Source organism: Gopherus flavomarginatus, chromosome 5 (assembly GCF_025201925.1).
Source record: "Gopherus flavomarginatus isolate rGopFla2 chromosome 5, rGopFla2.mat.asm, whole genome shotgun sequence".
NCBI lineage: Eukaryota > Metazoa > Chordata > Testudines > Testudinidae > Gopherus > Gopherus flavomarginatus.
In genome coordinates, this window is record NC_066621.1 from 54527898 (window position 1) to 54545866 (window position 17969).

A 17969-nucleotide genomic window follows, 5' to 3' on the forward strand; every position below is an offset into this window, starting at 1 on the left:
AGAAGCAGGGATTTATTTTTATTTTATTTTGACTAAAATGTGAAATTTTTGAAATTTGAATTTTTGGGTATGAAAATATTTTTGAAAGATTCAGAACAAAATGAACACATTTATATGGGAGTGTTTTTAAATCTTAGTGCTTAAACTGTACTTCTAAAGCTTAGTATCAGACCATCAGACGCTTGGACTATTAATACTAACTACAGTAAAAAACAAATGAATAAATAGTGAATACTTCTGAAACAAAATGTTAGTAAATATGACATAAAGGTAAGCAGTTGTTTATATTAATAAGAAAACAAATTGTAATGAAATAAGCCTTCCTGTTGTTTATTAGATGTTATAGGAATGACATGTACAGTATATAAAAAATGTTAATAGAAAAATGTTCATGTGATTGATTTTAACAAAACAGTCTTCTTTGGATTAACTGGAAAAAAAAACCCAGCTTTTTACAATGTATTATGCAACAATACACTTCTATTTTTTAGGTTCCTAAGTTTAAAATCTTAGATACTCATATAACCCTACTTCTTAAAATTAAAGCATTTGGAATTTTGCTGCATTCATATGGCATGGTTGTGGTGAGGGTTAGTTAACAAAATATTTGGTTTCATAATACGGTCAGTTGTTGCAAGTTTAAAAAGTAACTTTGTTTGTGAACACTGTACTTTACAATTTGAACATTTTGCAACATAAAACATTCATTGGACATAGGAGGTTACAATTTTTATTGATTTAACTATTTCTCTTTATTAAAAGAGACATGAGACCAAATAGAATTTTGATTTTCTTTTGTCTTTATGAAAATAATTTAACATGTTCTTTAAAAAGTTAAGGTTCAAAGTAAAGTTCATTCTTCTAAACAAACAGTACAAGTCACATTTAACGTGTGGTGCACTTTAGAAGGCAAGAGTTTGTTTAGATAAAGTGCATCTATATAACTGTAATGGGAAATGTGTTTTTCATTTGACAAAATTGTATGTTTTCAGTTTACATCATACAGTTTATATGTTGGATAAATCTATTACCAATATCTAATCTGGATAACCTAAAAGAAAAAAAATCTATATTTCCTATACATTACACATTTGACATAATGGTTTTACACTACGATGTAAAATACATTGGAAAAATCAAACTTATTACCAGGGAATACTATATACAATTATCAGTATTGAAAATGTTTCTCTGGTAAAAATGTCTATAATTTAATTCCTCATGAGTGCCTTATTTTGCAATATCAATTTGATTTTAACTGGATATTCTTCTATTATTTTCCATGTAATTTTCTTTCATATGCATCAAGTGTGTTTTCACTATTGTAACACATTCAAGGTCTTAGACCACTGCCAGATCATCTTATGTATCAAGTATGTAAAATACTACTGGGTGGCTTTCAAAGAATGGATCAAACCTCCAGAAATAAAATATAAAGCATTATTCCTCTGATTGTCTCTTTCAAAGGAAATCCCTTTCCTTTTTATGTTGGCACATATCACGAGAACTCTTGAGATGATTCCTAGGAAGTGAACATTACGATAACTTGAAATGGGTGATGCAAATCCTTTCTTTCAAAATTTAGAAGAGTTCAAAATAGCTGTGTTTTTTTAATATTAAACAATGATACTATTCAGTGGATGGATAACTGTATTTTCTAAGAACAAGATATAAAAAATTTCTTTATCATACTGAGAATAATTGTATATCTTCCATAGTTGGACTCACTGGCTGCTTTTTTATGAAATGTTGTTTCAAGACCATTGGCAAGAACAGTCGGTAGGTTCTTGGATTGAATAGTTGACCCATGTTGAGTTGCCACCGCAGTACAATTGCACAGTTCGTCTTTGTAACCCAAGTTCCCTGCAGCATTTGCAGAATCTTGCATATGTGTTGATGTTGTAGTTATAAATGCTAGCAGAAGGGCATTTTCCATCACATGAAACAATGTTTACCTGTTAATGAACATTTTAAATGATCATTGCATTTAAATGATTAAAAAACCTGAGTTTGAGATTTTTCAGAAGAGGCCTTAAAGGAGTTAGACACCCAAATCTCACTGAAATTCAATGTAAGCTGGGCAGCAAACTACCTTATGCCTCTTTCAAAATCTCAGCCCATGTGAATAAAAAAATGACTCAGCTAGGCCCACATTTTGAGGACCTTTTTTCACTGATTTCAATGAGACTAAGATTTGGCCACTATGCAACATACTCAAAACAAAAGGTTTTCTGAGATTTAATTGTAAAGAATTCATAATGTTACTTTGGCTAATACACAATATTCAGTGTCACTGGCTGGCTGTAATACATAATGAGGCCTTTGGAGTTTCTTTGCTTTACCAAGGAGGAATGTTTGGGTACAGAAACACTCCCTAGGAAAACTGAAGAACTTTACTCCAATAACACAGTAACAGTTGCTTACAGTAACTTCAGCTGGTAGCACCTTTATGTCCATGGGCTATCCCTTCCATCCAGAAAGCTTCTTAACCTTACAGCTGGGCTCCTTCAACTGTTCAACCATTAACTCAGGAGAGGGAAGTCCTGTGGCCATGTTGAAAGTCTCAGTTGTCTCTCCATACCCTCAGATTAGTGCTTGCTTCCCACATGCCCTGCCTTTCTGGGTCTGCTTTCCTGCCCACTTCCCATCCCTGACACTCACCTCACTGCCATGCTGCTCAGTAAGGCACTGCTGGTCTCTCAGGGGAGCAGCAATGAACAGTTCCACCCCAAGGGCCATTTTGGAACTATACTTCCCATGTTCATTTACTCTTGGAACAAAACATTCAGTTTAACATTGTCTTAGTAAGTGTTATTATAGTCTATGTAGTAAAACACCAGCACCAAGATTATGGCCTCATTCTTCCTACAGATAGTGCCATGGGTGAGTATGATGCTTTTGAAGAATTTAAGGACACATGATCTCTATCCTGTGGCATTTACAGGCTAAATACACTGTTTACTGTCATCACTATTAAAAAGACAGTTCTTTCCAGGGACAAATCCTGTAAGACACCAGGTATCACCTATAATGTGCTAAACACCCTCAATTCCCATTGACTTCAGTGGTAGACAAGTGCTCATTGCTTTGAAGGTCTGGATCTGTATTTCCAATTATAAATGTACAGTATAACTGATATTTGAGATACTACAGCATTGTAACTATTAGTAAATGTTGACTTCTTAAAATGATGATCACTGCATGTGAGCCACTACAGATCCATCTGTGGTACATGTCAATTTCTGCCCTGAGGCCAAGTCAGAAATAGAATGCATACAACAGCAGAGTTAAACTCCCACCACACCTTTCTCATTTTCATCTTTCCTTATTTTCCCACCTTCCCCGGAAACAAATGATGATAGTTACTCACTGGTGTGTTACTTCTGCAGTCATTCTTGCGGATAGTCATCCTAACAGTCACCTTTTTACAAAATTTCCCATCTTCCTTACCTGCAAAGTATGCATTGATTGAAAAACATCAGCTCACAGTTCTGAACATTTCAGAAATAGCAATGTTCCTATATGTGTTATAGGCTAAAGGGATACAAAAGAAGATAATAAATAATACATCACAACATATACCAAAACCTCTTTGACAAAGAGGCATTTTGTATTTAAATCCTCACTTTTCAAATGTGTAATTATTCCACGTATCAATGACAGTGTCCACTGTCTCTTATGTATTCAATTATATTTCTAATGTATTTATTTCAGATATATAAATTTTTAAGGACAAAATCCATAAGCCACTTACGCAGTATTGTAGCCTCTGTCATTCTGAAAATGCGTTACCTATAATACAACGTTTTCTGAAGGCAAAATGAAGTAACCATTCCTGGGAGAAGACTATTGATAGTACATACATTTCCTGCCATAACACTATCAAACGATTGTATTTAATCAATTTTTGGTAATAAACACCTTACAACACACGGATTTGCCAACTATGTAAGGCAGGTTTGGGGAAAGATTTGTGTTTTCATACTTTCTGTGTAAAAAGACAGAGAGACAACCCCTAATAAAAAGAAAATACTTAATTCCAATTTTTATTTGTACTACCTGTATTTTTTTTATTTTTACAAGAAAAAAAAGATACAAAACATATAGATAAAACACATTCTAAAATATCTGTTCAGATATAAAATGAACAAAGGGTTAAACATAATTAAAGGAGGAAATATTGAATATTTGAAGAAGAGAGATCATGCAGAAAGTTCAGTGGTTGCAGGAGTGAAAGAATTGTGTCTGATTGCAAAGGAAATGATCTTCTTCCTGCTGGAGAACCCACATCACAAAGGAGATCTAAAAGAGAAAGTCCATTCTATTAGTTGAATGACTGCAGTTCTACTGCAGATCCTATACTGCATCATACTGTAGAATGCTGAGGTCTAGATCCACAAATGGATTTTGGCACCTAACTGCCACTTTAGGTGCATAAATCCAAAATGTAGATCCTCAGAACCCCAGCCCAGCAGTCACATAATTCTGTAGATACCTAATTCCCATTGTATTTAAATTTCCATTGAAAAGTCCCCTACGCACCTAAAAATCTGCCAATGAGCATATGCACAGCCACCTATCTCATTCCTAAACCCTGGAGAGAGTCTCAAAAAAGGTGTACCCCAGGCCTAATCCAGGGGACAGTCTCAGGAATCAGGCCCTACACAAAACACAACAGACAGAGGAGGAGGTGGTTGGTGCACCTCTTATAACCATTAGCCCATTAGTGGTGAGGGCACTCACCCTGAATGCAGGAGACCCAAGCTCAATTCCCTGTTAAACTATTCTGTTATTGAATAGTTTCAACAAGAGAGCCTGAGACTGCGCAAATCAGAATATCCAAAAGCCCAGTAGTAAAGGCATTTGCTGGAGAGGCAGGAGACATGGATTCAAATCCCTACCCCACAATAGGGAGAGGTGGGATCTGAACCCCAGTGTTCCACATCCTGGCTGAGTGCTCTAGCTTTGACTAAAGGTTCAAATCAAGGGGGAGGAATACTGCTTTTTTCGTTTTTTGGGGGGGAGGGGAGGAGGGAAGAGAAGATGCTTAACCCTTAATTCCAGGAGAGGGTTCATGGCTGAGAATCTTGAGCAGAAATAGTTGCCTCCCTGCAGTCCCCAATTGGGTGTGTAACTCCATTAGAGAGGCAGGGCTTTGGCCCTGTCCCACTCCTTGGCATTTCCTGTGAACTAGCTTAGGCAGCTCTCCACTTGGAGTGTTGGCTTTTGTGGACTGCATTTTTAGGCACTGATCTCTCTCCATGTATTATTTAGGGAGCCTGGGTGGCTAACTCAGGCCTACAGATTCCAGTAGGTGTCACAACACCTAAAGTTAGATTTTGTAAGTCTGAGCCAAAGTCGTCTTTGTGGATCTAGCTCTTAGGCCCTCACAATATTTTCCACCTATACATTGGTAGTGCCTTTCATCCAAGAAACTCAAAACTCTATACAAAAGGTGGATATTAATATCCCCAGGGAAACCAAGACAAATTGGTTTGCCCAAAGTCACATATTAAATCGTGGCAAAGACTGGATTGGCACATGAGCCCCAATGCTCAGTTCCTTGCTCTAACCACTAGGAAATGCTGCTTCTCTAAGAAAAGCAAATGTAAGTTTTGACAAACAACTGACTCCAAGTACAGCAGAGATTTTTAGAACGTGGATTTTTTTCTAAGAGGATTATTTCCTCCCTTTACTTTTCCAATAAAAAATAGTTAGCTACTGACTATGGCAAAAGTATCAATGAATTATATCTTGGATAGGATAAAAGCACATTGAATAGGCAAGCAATAAGCCCACTAGGCATGTCAAACAGAGAAAAGATAAAATAACATTTTTTAATAAAAACAACTCACCATTGTTCCTTTTGTCTCCAAGGAAGTGGTCCCTGGCCAACTGAAAATGGTCAGTTGTATTCCTGCTCTTTGCTTCTCTTACACACTGTAGATAATCCCTGGGGTAGGGAATTCTTCACATATGATTATGGCTCTGAGTTAATCTTGGCTGCACTGCAAGTGTGTCACTTCTCAGAAACAAGTGCAGAATGCAGAGTATTTGCATGTGTGTGTTGATGATTCTTAGTAACACTTACTGACAGACATGCATAGTTTGCCTTAGAACAACTTTCATATAGATAGCATATGACATTGTAGGTAACTATATGTACTGTAATGAGATCTGTACATTTTGTTTGGTTCAAACATATTATATGAGTGCCTCCAATAGAGACATGGGTACCGTGTAACTATATACACAATAATATGTGCTGTAACATTACTGACAGTCAAATTCTGTTCTCATTTACCTGGGTGTCAATAAGGATGAATGACACAGAAATCAATGGAGTTCTTCCAGACTGACATTAGTGCAAATGAATGCAGAATCTGGCCTGCAGTGATGTTGCAGCACATATTGTTTATATAGTTACAGTTAATATCACTTGCTACATAGAAAAGTGTACTTGTATTTTCACATGATTAATGTAGTGAAGGTTAGCATTCATACCATGTGTTGTAAGGCAGATACTTGTGATTGTTATTGTCTGTCCCCAATTATTTTGGTATATATTTCCAGTATACTGTCCTGATTTCAATAGATTAGAAAATATGAACTGCTTCTTGTACATATGCCACTGAATGCCTCATAATATTTTAAAGTTATTTGAACAGTAAGCTTTAATGAGCAAAGCAATTAGTCTCTATGTTCTACGGCACTATAAACATAAAGCGATTAGCCAACTTTCTAAATGTAGCAAATACACATGCAGCAAACTAAATACTATGCAAATGCTTACTACCAACAGTACATTGTTGGCTAACAACAATGCACTGCCCATACAGTGCAAAATGAAAAGAAAAAAAAATATATCTGAGCTGTTCTGAACAATGAGAAAGTTAATACTACAATGCAGCTTTCAAACATGATTTGATGACATGAGGCCTGATGCTCCTATCAGGGAGTACATTGTTGGAAATCAACAATGGTGCTGGTTGACTTGTTCCTACTGATTTCCAAGAAAATGTACCTGAGTTACAGTTAGCGCTAGCTGTAGGTGTGACTGGGCTAACGGGAAATGGGAACAACAATGACATTCCAGAACCTGGTAAGAATATTACATTTTGAACATGTTACACATAAACCAAAAGGGTCCCTCTATCACTAGTCAACATTTTATGGTCAGACACACCCATGTTTGAAAAGGGAACTTAAAAAAAGGAAATCGACTTAAAATTTCATTGTGTTATGATGAAGTAGTTATTAAATATAAAATATCTAGAAAACAATAGCAAGAATAGGAGGAATTCAAACAATATTGTTTAGATACTTGTGTCATAAACAGACGGTTAAGGGTTAATGTCTCTTTTACCTGTAAAGAGTTAAGAAGCTCAGTAAACCTGGCTGACACCTGACCAGAGGACCAATAGGGGGACAAGATACTTTCAAATCTTGGTGGAGGGAAGTCTTTGTTTGTGCTTTTTGTGTTGTTCATTGTTCGCTCTTGGGGCTAAGAGGGACCAGACGTACACCCAGGTTTTCCCTATCTTTCTGAATCAGTCTTTCAGGTTTCAAAATTGTAAGAAATAGCCAGGCAAGGCAGATTAGTCTTATGTTTGTTTTCTTAACTTGTAAATGTGTCTTTTTGCTGGAAGGATATTTACCTCTGTTTGCTGTAACTTTGAATCTAAGGCTAAGGCGGGGGAGGAGGTCCCTCTAGTCTATATGAATCTGAGTACCCTGTAAAGCATTTTCCATCCTGATTTTACAGAGATAATTTTTACCTTTTCTTTCTTTAATTAAAAGCTTTCTTTTTAAGAACCTGATTGATTTTTCCTTGTTTTAAAATCCAAGGAATTGAGTCTGAACTCACCAGGGATTGGTGGGGGAAAAAGAGGGGGGATGGTTAATTCCTCCTTGTTTTAAGATCCAAGGAATTTGGATTGGTGTGAAGCCTCTCAAGGCAACCCAGGGAGGGGAAAGTCGGGGGGGGGGGGGGAAGGAGAGAGATGGTTAATTTCTCCTTGTTTTAAGACCCAAGGAGTTTGGATTTGTGTTCCCCAGGGAAGGTTTTGGGGGAACAGAAAGTGTGCCAGACAGTATATTCTAGCTAGTGGCAGTGTTACCAGATCTAAGCTAGGAATTAAGCTTAGAAGGGTCCATGCAGGCCCCCCACATTTGTACTCTAAAGTTCAAAGTGGGGGAAAAAACCTTGACAACTTGTGATGTATTTTGAGCCTATTCTCCCCTCACCAACACCAGTTTTACCTTAATTTTAACTCTGATGACTTCAGTGAAGTTACTCCTGATTTACACTGGTGTAAGCGAGTGGTGAATCTGGCCCTCAAAGTTACTGTTAGACTTAGGGCCAAGAGATGGAAGGAATATAATTTCCCACAAGAGTTATTTTTGAAAGTTCTCAATGTTTTTGTGAAATTCCTGTAGATTTCATTACAGGGCAATGTTTTAAACTGCAGTTTTACTGCAAAAATTAGAGAGAAAAAGCATAGTGATTCATGAGGATAAGGTATTTCAAATGAAGACAAGATGCTAGTGATCCTATTCATAAAATGTCTTATGCAGTTACTATTTATCATGAAAATCTTATTGCTACAGATTTTTTTATATTCAGTCTGGGCCATATGATTCATATAATAAATGCTGGATCTACATGGTTATACAGATATACAATCAGTTATATTAAGAATATAAATTTTGAATTTATGTTTATCCATTGAAAAATATGAATAGGTATTACAGATTGCAAATGCAAATTTCAAAAGTTCTAGCTCTAATTTGCTGGTTGGATTTTGTTTTGGAAAATGACGCCCAAAAGAAATGGTCCTGTTTTGTCTAAATCCACAAAAAGGTTCTAATTTTGGCCCTTCTGGAAGTATAATATCAAATTATTTTACCAGCTGACAAGAAAGTACACGGCTTTTTTTAAGGCTCTTGGAGAGATTGTCTGTCCACTAGCTGACTTAAATGGCAGTCAGTGCCCTGAGGAATAATGTCAAGGGGAGGCAATGGCAGCTGGGACAATTGAATGGAGTGCACAGTTATGGGAAAAATGTATTTCAGAACCAGGGACAAGTGTCTGAAACAGATTTCTGGCATGCAAAGGACAGAGCCCACCAGGACAAAGGACCCCAAAATCCTCTCTCCTTTTCTACAGGGGGGGTGAGAGCTCAGTGGTTTGAGCATGGGCCTGCTAGACGCAAGGTTATGAGTTTAATCCTTGGAGGGGACCACTTAGGGATCTGGGCCAAAATCAATTCTTGGTCCTGCTAGTGAAGGCAGGGGGCTGAACTCCCTTTTAAGGTCCCTTCCAGTTCTAGGAGACAGGCTATCTCCATTAATTTATTTATTTTATTTATCTGGGTCCAGCCACCGAATCTGAGGGCAGGGAGACTCCCTCTCCTGTGCTCTCAATGGCCTCCCTGCTAGGCCCAGGCAGTGTAGAGGAAGAAGCTGCCTGATTTGAATGCAGCAGGGACAAGAACCAAACCTGCGGGAGGAGGCAGGGGAAGTGGATTGGGACAAGGATCCTGTCGGGGATGGGGGTGGAAACTGAGACTGGATGACAGCAGGGATGGGGGAGGGGAAGTGGGACTGAGAATTGGAAAGCAAGGGAGATCATGACTGGCATTTGGAGCCTGCAGTGAAGACTGGGCTTAGGATGGTAGAATGGAACTGAGATCCAGGGTGGAGGGACTGGATCTGTCTGAGCCAGGAAACTGGGACAAGGAGTTGGGGAGGGACTAGGGCAGAGAAACTGGGAACCAGTTTGTGTGTGGGGGTGGTGGTGAATGAGATCAGATGAGTAGCCAGGGAGGATGACTGGAACTGAGAACTAGTGGAGTGTGAGGAAGGAGCTGAGAGGGGGAGTGGAGATAGATCTGACAAGGAGTCAAGGTGTGAGGAGAACTGAATCTGCCTGGGCAAAGAGACTAGGACAAGAAGCTGGGGGAATGGACACTGAGATTGAATGAGGAATCAGGGATGGATACCAGGACTGAGAGAAGGGTGACCAGAGAGCAAGTGTGAAAAATAGGGACTGAGGTTGGGGAGCAGTAGGAGCCCATATAAAAAGAAGCCCCAAATATCGGGACTGTCCCTATAAAATCAGGACATCTGGTCACCCTAACTGAGAGTCAGTGGTGATGGAAAATATGGGCAACATCTGCTAGAGGTCAGGATGGGAGAGAGAGACAGACAAATCAGATGAGGAGTCAGGAAAGGGGTAGAGTGGAGACTAATACTGGCTAGGCAAAGATATTGGGGACTAGCTAGAAATTAGAAATAGCTGGGCAAGGAGACTGGGACTGAGGGTCAGAGACTGAATGGGAAGTCCAGATGGATGAGACTAGGACTTGCTGGGCAAGGAGACTGAGACTGGAACAATCATGGGGAGTGGAGAGAGGGACTGCCAAGGTGAGGAGAATGGGACTGGGAGGGGCAGCCTAGTGTGGGGAAAAAGACAAGACTGTGACAGGTTGGATGGGATGGGGTAGAAGCGATCAAGCTTGGAGGAATGGTCAGAAGAGTCTGTGCCCACTAGAGCACACCTCCAATCCTGGAATGGAACCCAGGATATCTGAGGCTTATCATTGTTTTCCTATCAGCAACTATCTCTGAAACCCACTGGCAAAGCATCTCATCCCCCTCTAGTGATGGTCCACATGGAAGATGACAATCTACTGTATCAGTTACTCCACTAGCTCAAAGGCAGAGATCTGTGGGATGGATCTAAAGCTTCCAAACCTGCTGATGACCCAGGTGTGTCAATATGATGCCACATGATGAAATTTCTGATGAGCCTCAGGAATCCTGGTTTCCATTCCAGGCTCTGGAGGGGAGTGTGCTCTAGTGGGCACCCACTCTTCTGCGCTGTTGCTGGGAGTACCTTTCCCAGATCTAAGGAAGAGCTCTGTGTGGCTCAAAAGCTTGTCTCTCTGGCCAACAGAAATTGGTCCAATGAAACATATTACCTCATGTACCCTGTAAAGATCCTATGGTATTCTTCATAATGCTAACTTCAGTATCCTGACCAACCTGGCTAATTACTCTGTTTAGTTAAAATTCAACAACTTCAAAAATTTGAGAATTTACAAGTTTCATTACATTTCAAAATGTTTCCCAACAAATTCTGGTATGGAATGAGATGCTTCGCAATAAATGTGTGGTATTGCTATATTATAATGTACAATTCTGCATTTAAGAAAGAAGACTTGAGGACTCTCAGATAATATGCTGATCTATGAGATCATGTGAGCATAATTAGCCTATAGTATTGTTACATGGAATAATGGAAAAGCCATTCTTTATTGCCTCAACTCAAGGCTAGAATTAATTGTATTTAACCAATATCTTGTAAAGTATAAATAGCCACCAGATTTCTCTCCTCCTCCTCTTAATCAACAATTTTCCTCCTCAGAAAAGAAAAAGATAATTAGTTTCTAGTTTAAAGAAAAGCAAAATAAGGATAGAGGAAAAGAGACCAAATATTTATGTTTATATAGTAGAATCTTAAAATACCCTAAATAATATAAATCAGCACTGTATTTTGAGGGGGAAATTATTGCTTATTGTAATATTTGTTATGTCCCTTTAAACCAATTACATGCGATAGCTAATGTTTGTGCAGCACCTTGCACATGTAAAGTACTATAGAAGTGAAAGAGATGCTCTATATCTTAGAAGTCACTGCCATAAGTTTCATGATTTTATTATACCTCCCAGGCAACTGGGAAACTTTACTGAAGCAGAAAGAAAAGAAGTGGTTCTTCAGAATAAAGATTAAAACCAGTAGCAGTGACTTCTAAGATATGGAACATCTCTTTCACTTCTATAACACTTTACATGTGCAAGGTGCTGCACAAATATTAGCTAGCTGAGCTGAGCCTCTCAAGAATGGCCGTACTGGGTCAGACCAAAGGTCCATCTAGCCCAGTACCCTGTCTACCAACAGTGGCCAATGCCAGGTGCCCTAGAGGGAGTGAACCTAACAGGCAATGATCAAGTGATCTCTCTCCTGCCATCCATCTCCACCTTCTGACAAACAGAGGCTAGGGACACCATTCCTTATCCATCCTGGCTTATAGCCATTAATGGACTTAAGTTTGCTTGCTCCTGTGAGCCTCAACACAACTGTGAAGGAGAGCATCTCCATTTTACAGATGAAAAACCAGAGATAGAAAAGGCAAAGGCCATATTCTGCCAACCTGGGTCATATTGAGTAGTACAAAACCTGACTTCACAAGTAGTTCCATTCCTTTCTGTGGAGCTACTAGATGAGTAAGGCACTGCACAGCATCAGTAAGGTGACAGAACCTGGCCCAAAGTGACTTGCCAATTCCTCACAGCACATCACTAGGCAAGCTGGGGGTAGAGTTTAGGACTTGCTATCTCCTAACCTGTTGGTCAGTCTTCCAGAACATGCAGCCTCTCATAAAGGTAATCTGCACAACATTTGACTCCTCAAACTCCATTTTGCTTCAGTCAATTGCATATGAGTTTAAATAATGTTTGCTGTAAACATCTTTTTATTTATATTCATATTCAAATTTATATTCATATAAATTTTTACTGATGTGAAGATAGGATTTAAAAGGAAATTTAAAGGAAATACAAATAATTGTATTAAATTGTTGTGACTTACAACAAGAATACCTGAACAGATAAAACACTGATCTTGAAGGATTAAAGTAGAATTAAACACTCATTTGCAGGTTAATTTGGAGAGGACAGGTGCACGTCAAAGCCATCAGGCCAAATACTGACTTCATAAGAGTCAATGGCAAAAACTCTGAAACTTTAATGGAGAATTTGTCTCACTGGATTTTGGAACTATCATATTAGACCATAAAAAGGACCCTGGGTCTGATCTCACACCAGTTTTATTCTAGTCTAACTCCATTAGCTCCAGTCAATATACTTCTGACAAGTATTAGTAAAGGCCATCCTGCTTCTAGTGTCAATGAGGTCAGAATCAAGCCCTCATGCAACAGTAAGCTAGTCTTGCTCCTATTATAATCACATGCTAAATGGACTTTTCTGATTCCTGAAGTCTCATTAGTGACTCACATGTTTTGCAGCATCCCTCTAGGAAGGGCACAGCATAACCTCCAATCTAAACAAAAAAGAAAAACAAAAACATTAGAATAATTTCTTAATCATAACACCTACATACCAGTGCTTTTAGAGGTGACTTCCCTTATTCTATTCTGATCTACAATTCCATGCAACCTCATTAACTTCAACGGGTTGGATCAGGGAAGAAATTGGCCTTAAATAATTTAACTTGAGTCTATTAACACATGTGAATATTCAGTAGCTGTCATTAATCATCATCATCCACCAACAGTTATCACAGTGGTACCTGAACAGAACTTAGAACAGAAATAACTGTGGGATCTCACATTCTACCATGTGATTCTTGAAAGTAAATGTTGATTCTTTGCAGACCACAGTTATGGTAACAAAAACTGATCTTGAGTTAATTCTCATAAAAATGAAATCTCTGCTCAGCAAAATGTCCATTCTAGCCATAGCTCACTGACTTTGACATTGTAAGATGGAGCACCAACTGGAGTAAACTAGACAGAATAATTACAGTCCATGTCAAAGAATTCTCAAATAATTTCACCATGGTACTGGGTCAGTTACAGTGTCCCATTTCACTCCTACAAGCCAAAGTGATCTCTTCAACTTTGTTTCATCAGGTCTCTCACATGGTGATCACCAAAAGAGTACTGAAACTTTCTTGCTTTCTCAAAACCTCCAAAAGATGAAAAAAGGAGAAGACTTTTCTACTAATTTTACTTTTGCTAACTTTACTTTTTGTTCTTCCACATCTGCCATTTTAGGAGCTAGAATGGAAAATATCTTCTACCTAACTGGGCCTCAGTTTTCTGATGGACCACTCCATTCCTGTCATCTAGGAAGGGATATTACAGAAGCATAATTCCTTTAAGACTGCCACATCCGGCCCGCGGGACCCTCCTGCCCACCCCCTGAGTGCCTGGCCCAGGAGGCTAGCCCCCAGCCCCTCCTCCACTGTTCCCCCTTCCCCACAGCCTCAGCTCACTGCGCCACCAGTGCAATGCTCTAGGCAGCATGGCTGCGAGCTACTGGGGCAGCACAGCTGCAGAGACGCAGCCTGACTCAATGCTCTGTGCTGCACGGTGGCGTGGCTGGCTCCAGCCGGGCGGCACAGCTGCCTGTCCTGGTGCAGCTGTAGCGCCACCAGCCTCCAATGCTCCAGACAGCACGGTAAGGGGGCAGGGGAGTTCGGGGTGGTGGTCAGGGGGTGCGGGTGTGGATAGGGGGCAGGACGGTCAGAGTGCGGGGAACAGGAGGTTTGAATGGGAGCAGGGATTGGGGGGACAGTCAGGAATGAGAGGAGGGGTTGGATGGGATGGAGGGGGACAGTCAGGGGTGGGGGGTCTAGGTGCGGTCAGGGAGGGGTGGATGGGGCAGGGGTTCCAGAGAGGCACTCAGGAATGAAAGGAGAGGTTGTACAGGACAGCGGGGGGTTGTCAGGGGGTCTAGGTGCGGTCAGGAGACAGGGAGGGTTGGATGGGGCAGGGGTCCCGGGGGGGCACAAGGGGTGTCAGATATAAGGCCGGGGCTGAGCCACACCTGGATGTTTGGGGAGGCAAAGGCTCCCCTAATCAGCCCTCCATACAATTTTGGAACCCCAATGTGGCCCTCAGGCCAAAAAGTTTGCCCTCCCCTGCTATACTCTGACTACTAGGACTAGTCATCCACGACCCAGCTGTGATAATGATCAAACCCAGAAGTGCTTGCAGGTTTGGACAGCTGTGTCAGGCTAAACTTGGCATTACAAACCTGCTTGAAAGGGGAATGTATCCTCTTAGAATATAGAGTGTCATTTACAGTTTTGTAGCCCAGGAAGCTTACTAACCCAGCGAATGTGTAGGCCAAAGTTTTGTATAGTTAGAGTACTTAGAGCAGTCAACATTTTGCTTTTAAAGATCTAAGCAGACACTATAATTTTCCCCCTTCTTGAGATGACTGGAAGACTTTAGAACTGTCAAAAATAAAACTTCAAATGCAAATATAAACCATAACAATGAAATAAACTGTCTAAAAAACACTGACCTTCACACACTGAGTTTCATTAAAGGGTGGGCAGCTGATGGAAGATGTAATTAAAACTGGTCCTACTGCTGTGGTTGTGCAGTCATACTTGACACAGTTTGAAATCCAAGTAATACCGGGCTGTTTAAAAATTGTAAAATATTACCATCATCAGAACTTGGGACGACGTCAAAAGTTGTTATTTTTATTTCTGAAAACAATGCAATTAAACACAGCCCTATCTGAATTAACACAAAGATACCTCCTGCAAAATACAGTTTAGATGGAACTTTTAAAGCATAAAATTATAGTGAGGATCACTAAAAAGCATAATCAAGATGTAATCTATTTCAGTGATACAGCAAGAGAGCCTATTTTTCAGTTTGGTTTTACATTTTTTTTTAAAGAGGCATCAGTTCAATTATTATTGTTGTTACATTTTTGGTCACTTCTCAGTATTTTCAAAGATTATATAAATATATATACACACAATATTTTATACACAAAAAGCTTACCTTAAAATTGGAGACTGTCCCATTGCTGAAAGTGTGGAGACAAGATACATTCTTACAGTGACCACAGCAGGTTGTTAAATCTTTTGGAGGCTCATATACTTGATTCTGCAAAAATCAAATATGTTAGTCCTGCCAGATAACAAGACAGAGAATAGATATTATAATCGTTTTTAATATATTGGTACCATGTTAGTGTCATGGGTTAGATTTTTCAGGCTGGTGTGAAGCTTTTAGAATTATTATTTTACATTTCACTCTACGGCTTACACACTCTTTGATAAGATGTTACTGAGCTTGACCCAGCTTTCACTGCCATCAATGCCAAGACTGACTCTGAGAGATGAATTGAGCCCTTTGCAATTTTTAAATAGTGCACGTGACTGTTTATCCAGCAATCACTGTGCTTTTGAATTCTGATGTATTACACATTGTAATCAATATGTATTCAGGAAAATTCATACACTAAAGACAGAGAAAAAGACTTTTGCTGTGGATTAATTCACAGTATTTTGTACAGAGACAAGATGACACTTTGGTTGTGTGGAGGATGGGGTTGGGGGTTATATAGTTCATTTTTACAGGATTTCTAGTAAATTTTTTCTTCATTTTTACAAATATTCAGCTAGAGCCAATTTCTAGTTGGTATTTGCGCACCAAAGAAGCTGAGGCTAGAGGGGAAAGTGGGGTAGAAGTGTTCTATTTCTTCTCTAGGAATGTATATCTCTCATCATGATATCTTAGTGTTACACACCAGTACTGGCTCTTCTGAAACCAGAGCTGGGCCCCAGTTTTGAGCTCCCTTGCATTCTCTGGATGCTCAGATTATCATTGGGACTTTCAAGCTAGGTCCTACTTCTGTAATGGGTCAATGTAAAAACCCTATGTAAGCAGCCCTGAGGAAGTTCAGCTCCAAATGTGGATTTGAATTTTGTGGCAAAGTCTAATCCCAACTCATCGAGTGGCTGATCCACATGTCCTCCATGAGTAGAACTGAACAGAGGTTATTCTGGGGTGAAGTCTAGGGTTCAAAAGTTAAGTCTGTTTAGTTTACCATGCATGTTCTATGAACCAGCCAGACACAGCCTCCTATACCCCCAACTCATGCAGATACTTTTGCAAAATAATTTGCACAGGAAAGCACTGCATAGGTCTAGGCCAGCCAGCATACAGAAGCATTAAAGTTTGCTGTATTAATGGGGGCCAGAGCTTGACCTTAAGTTTACATTATTATTAACAGTTCACAATTTTAATCAGAAGAGCTATAATAGATCATTAAGGAAGGCGCTTATAGTTGGTTAATCTCAGCACCCAGTTCCTATGAATATAATCAATGAAAGTCATAGTTTAATCAAGATTACTAAACACAATACGAATGTCTAGAATTCTGAATTTCTTACAGCTTCACACTTGATGACACAGTTTGTCCAGGAGATATTTATCCGATAGTATTTGGTGGAGGGATCAATCATGTCTGTGCAATAAGCAGTATAGCAAATGCCACCAGGTGTGTGTTCCATAATTGTCTGTCCAGGACGCAGTATTCCTCTCTCGTTACTCAGACACACTTTGTCTCTCACTGCAACAGTATATAAAAATATACAACACACTCACACAAATCACTTGGCTTTACAACAGCTAAGCAAAATGTAATGTTTATTACAGAGTGACTAGGAAGACAAAAGCTAATGTAGTGTTTAATATATATTTTTTTAAAAAATGGGGTCAGATCCTCAACTGGAGGAAATTGGCATGGTTCCATTGACTTCAATACAGCAACACCAGTTTACACCAGCTGAGGACCTAGCCCTATCGGGCTTTAATAAGAATGTTTAATTGCATTCACTACAGCCCCAAAATTGTTCCTATCATAATGATGCTAGATATGTAGCAGTGGATAGAATATTCCATTATTAGGAGCTTTAAAATGACTGTAAGCAAAAGGCCATACAATCAGTGCTTAATTTGTGCCGGGGATTGCCAGGACCGAGCCCCAGCACCTCTAGGCTTGGCAGTTCATAGCCCCAGCACTTCTGGGTTGCTGCATCAGTTATGAAAGCAAAAAAAATTGCTTGAGCCCCAGCACCTAATTGCTTGAGCCCGGCACCTCTTTCATTCCAAATTAAGCCCTGTATACACTCCTCTGGCTGTGTACATCTGGGTGAAAGGGAAACACATTGACATTTATATATTGGAGAAGAATTTCTGACATACAATCTTATCAGGGTACAACATAAGAGTTTGAGGCCATACCCAAAGAACTTCACACATACTGCAGTCTGGAGATCCGCAGGAACTGAAAGCGGAGACCTAACAGATTGCATTTCATGTGCAGTGTTGTGCTTTGCATCTGCCCTG

General features: G+C 39.6%; 1 protein-coding gene across 1 annotated transcript in view; it reads right to left on the reverse strand.

Annotated features, from left to right (window-relative positions):
* Positions 1-421: 421 nt before the first annotated feature.
* Positions 422-17969, reverse strand: part of OTOG (otogelin) — a 168740-nt gene continuing 151192 nt past the window's right edge. The window contains exons 51-56 of the mRNA XM_050955788.1: positions 17012-17190; positions 15615-15719; positions 15121-15240; positions 13081-13126; positions 3371-3450; positions 422-1955 (exon numbers count right to left, since the gene is read on the reverse strand). Coding sequence (XP_050811745.1) covers positions 1755-1955; positions 3371-3450; positions 13081-13126; positions 15121-15240; positions 15615-15719; positions 17012-17190 — 731 coding nt within the window. The 3' untranslated portion in view covers positions 422-1754. The remainder of the gene's footprint in view (positions 1956-3370; positions 3451-13080; positions 13127-15120; positions 15241-15614; positions 15720-17011; positions 17191-17969) is intronic.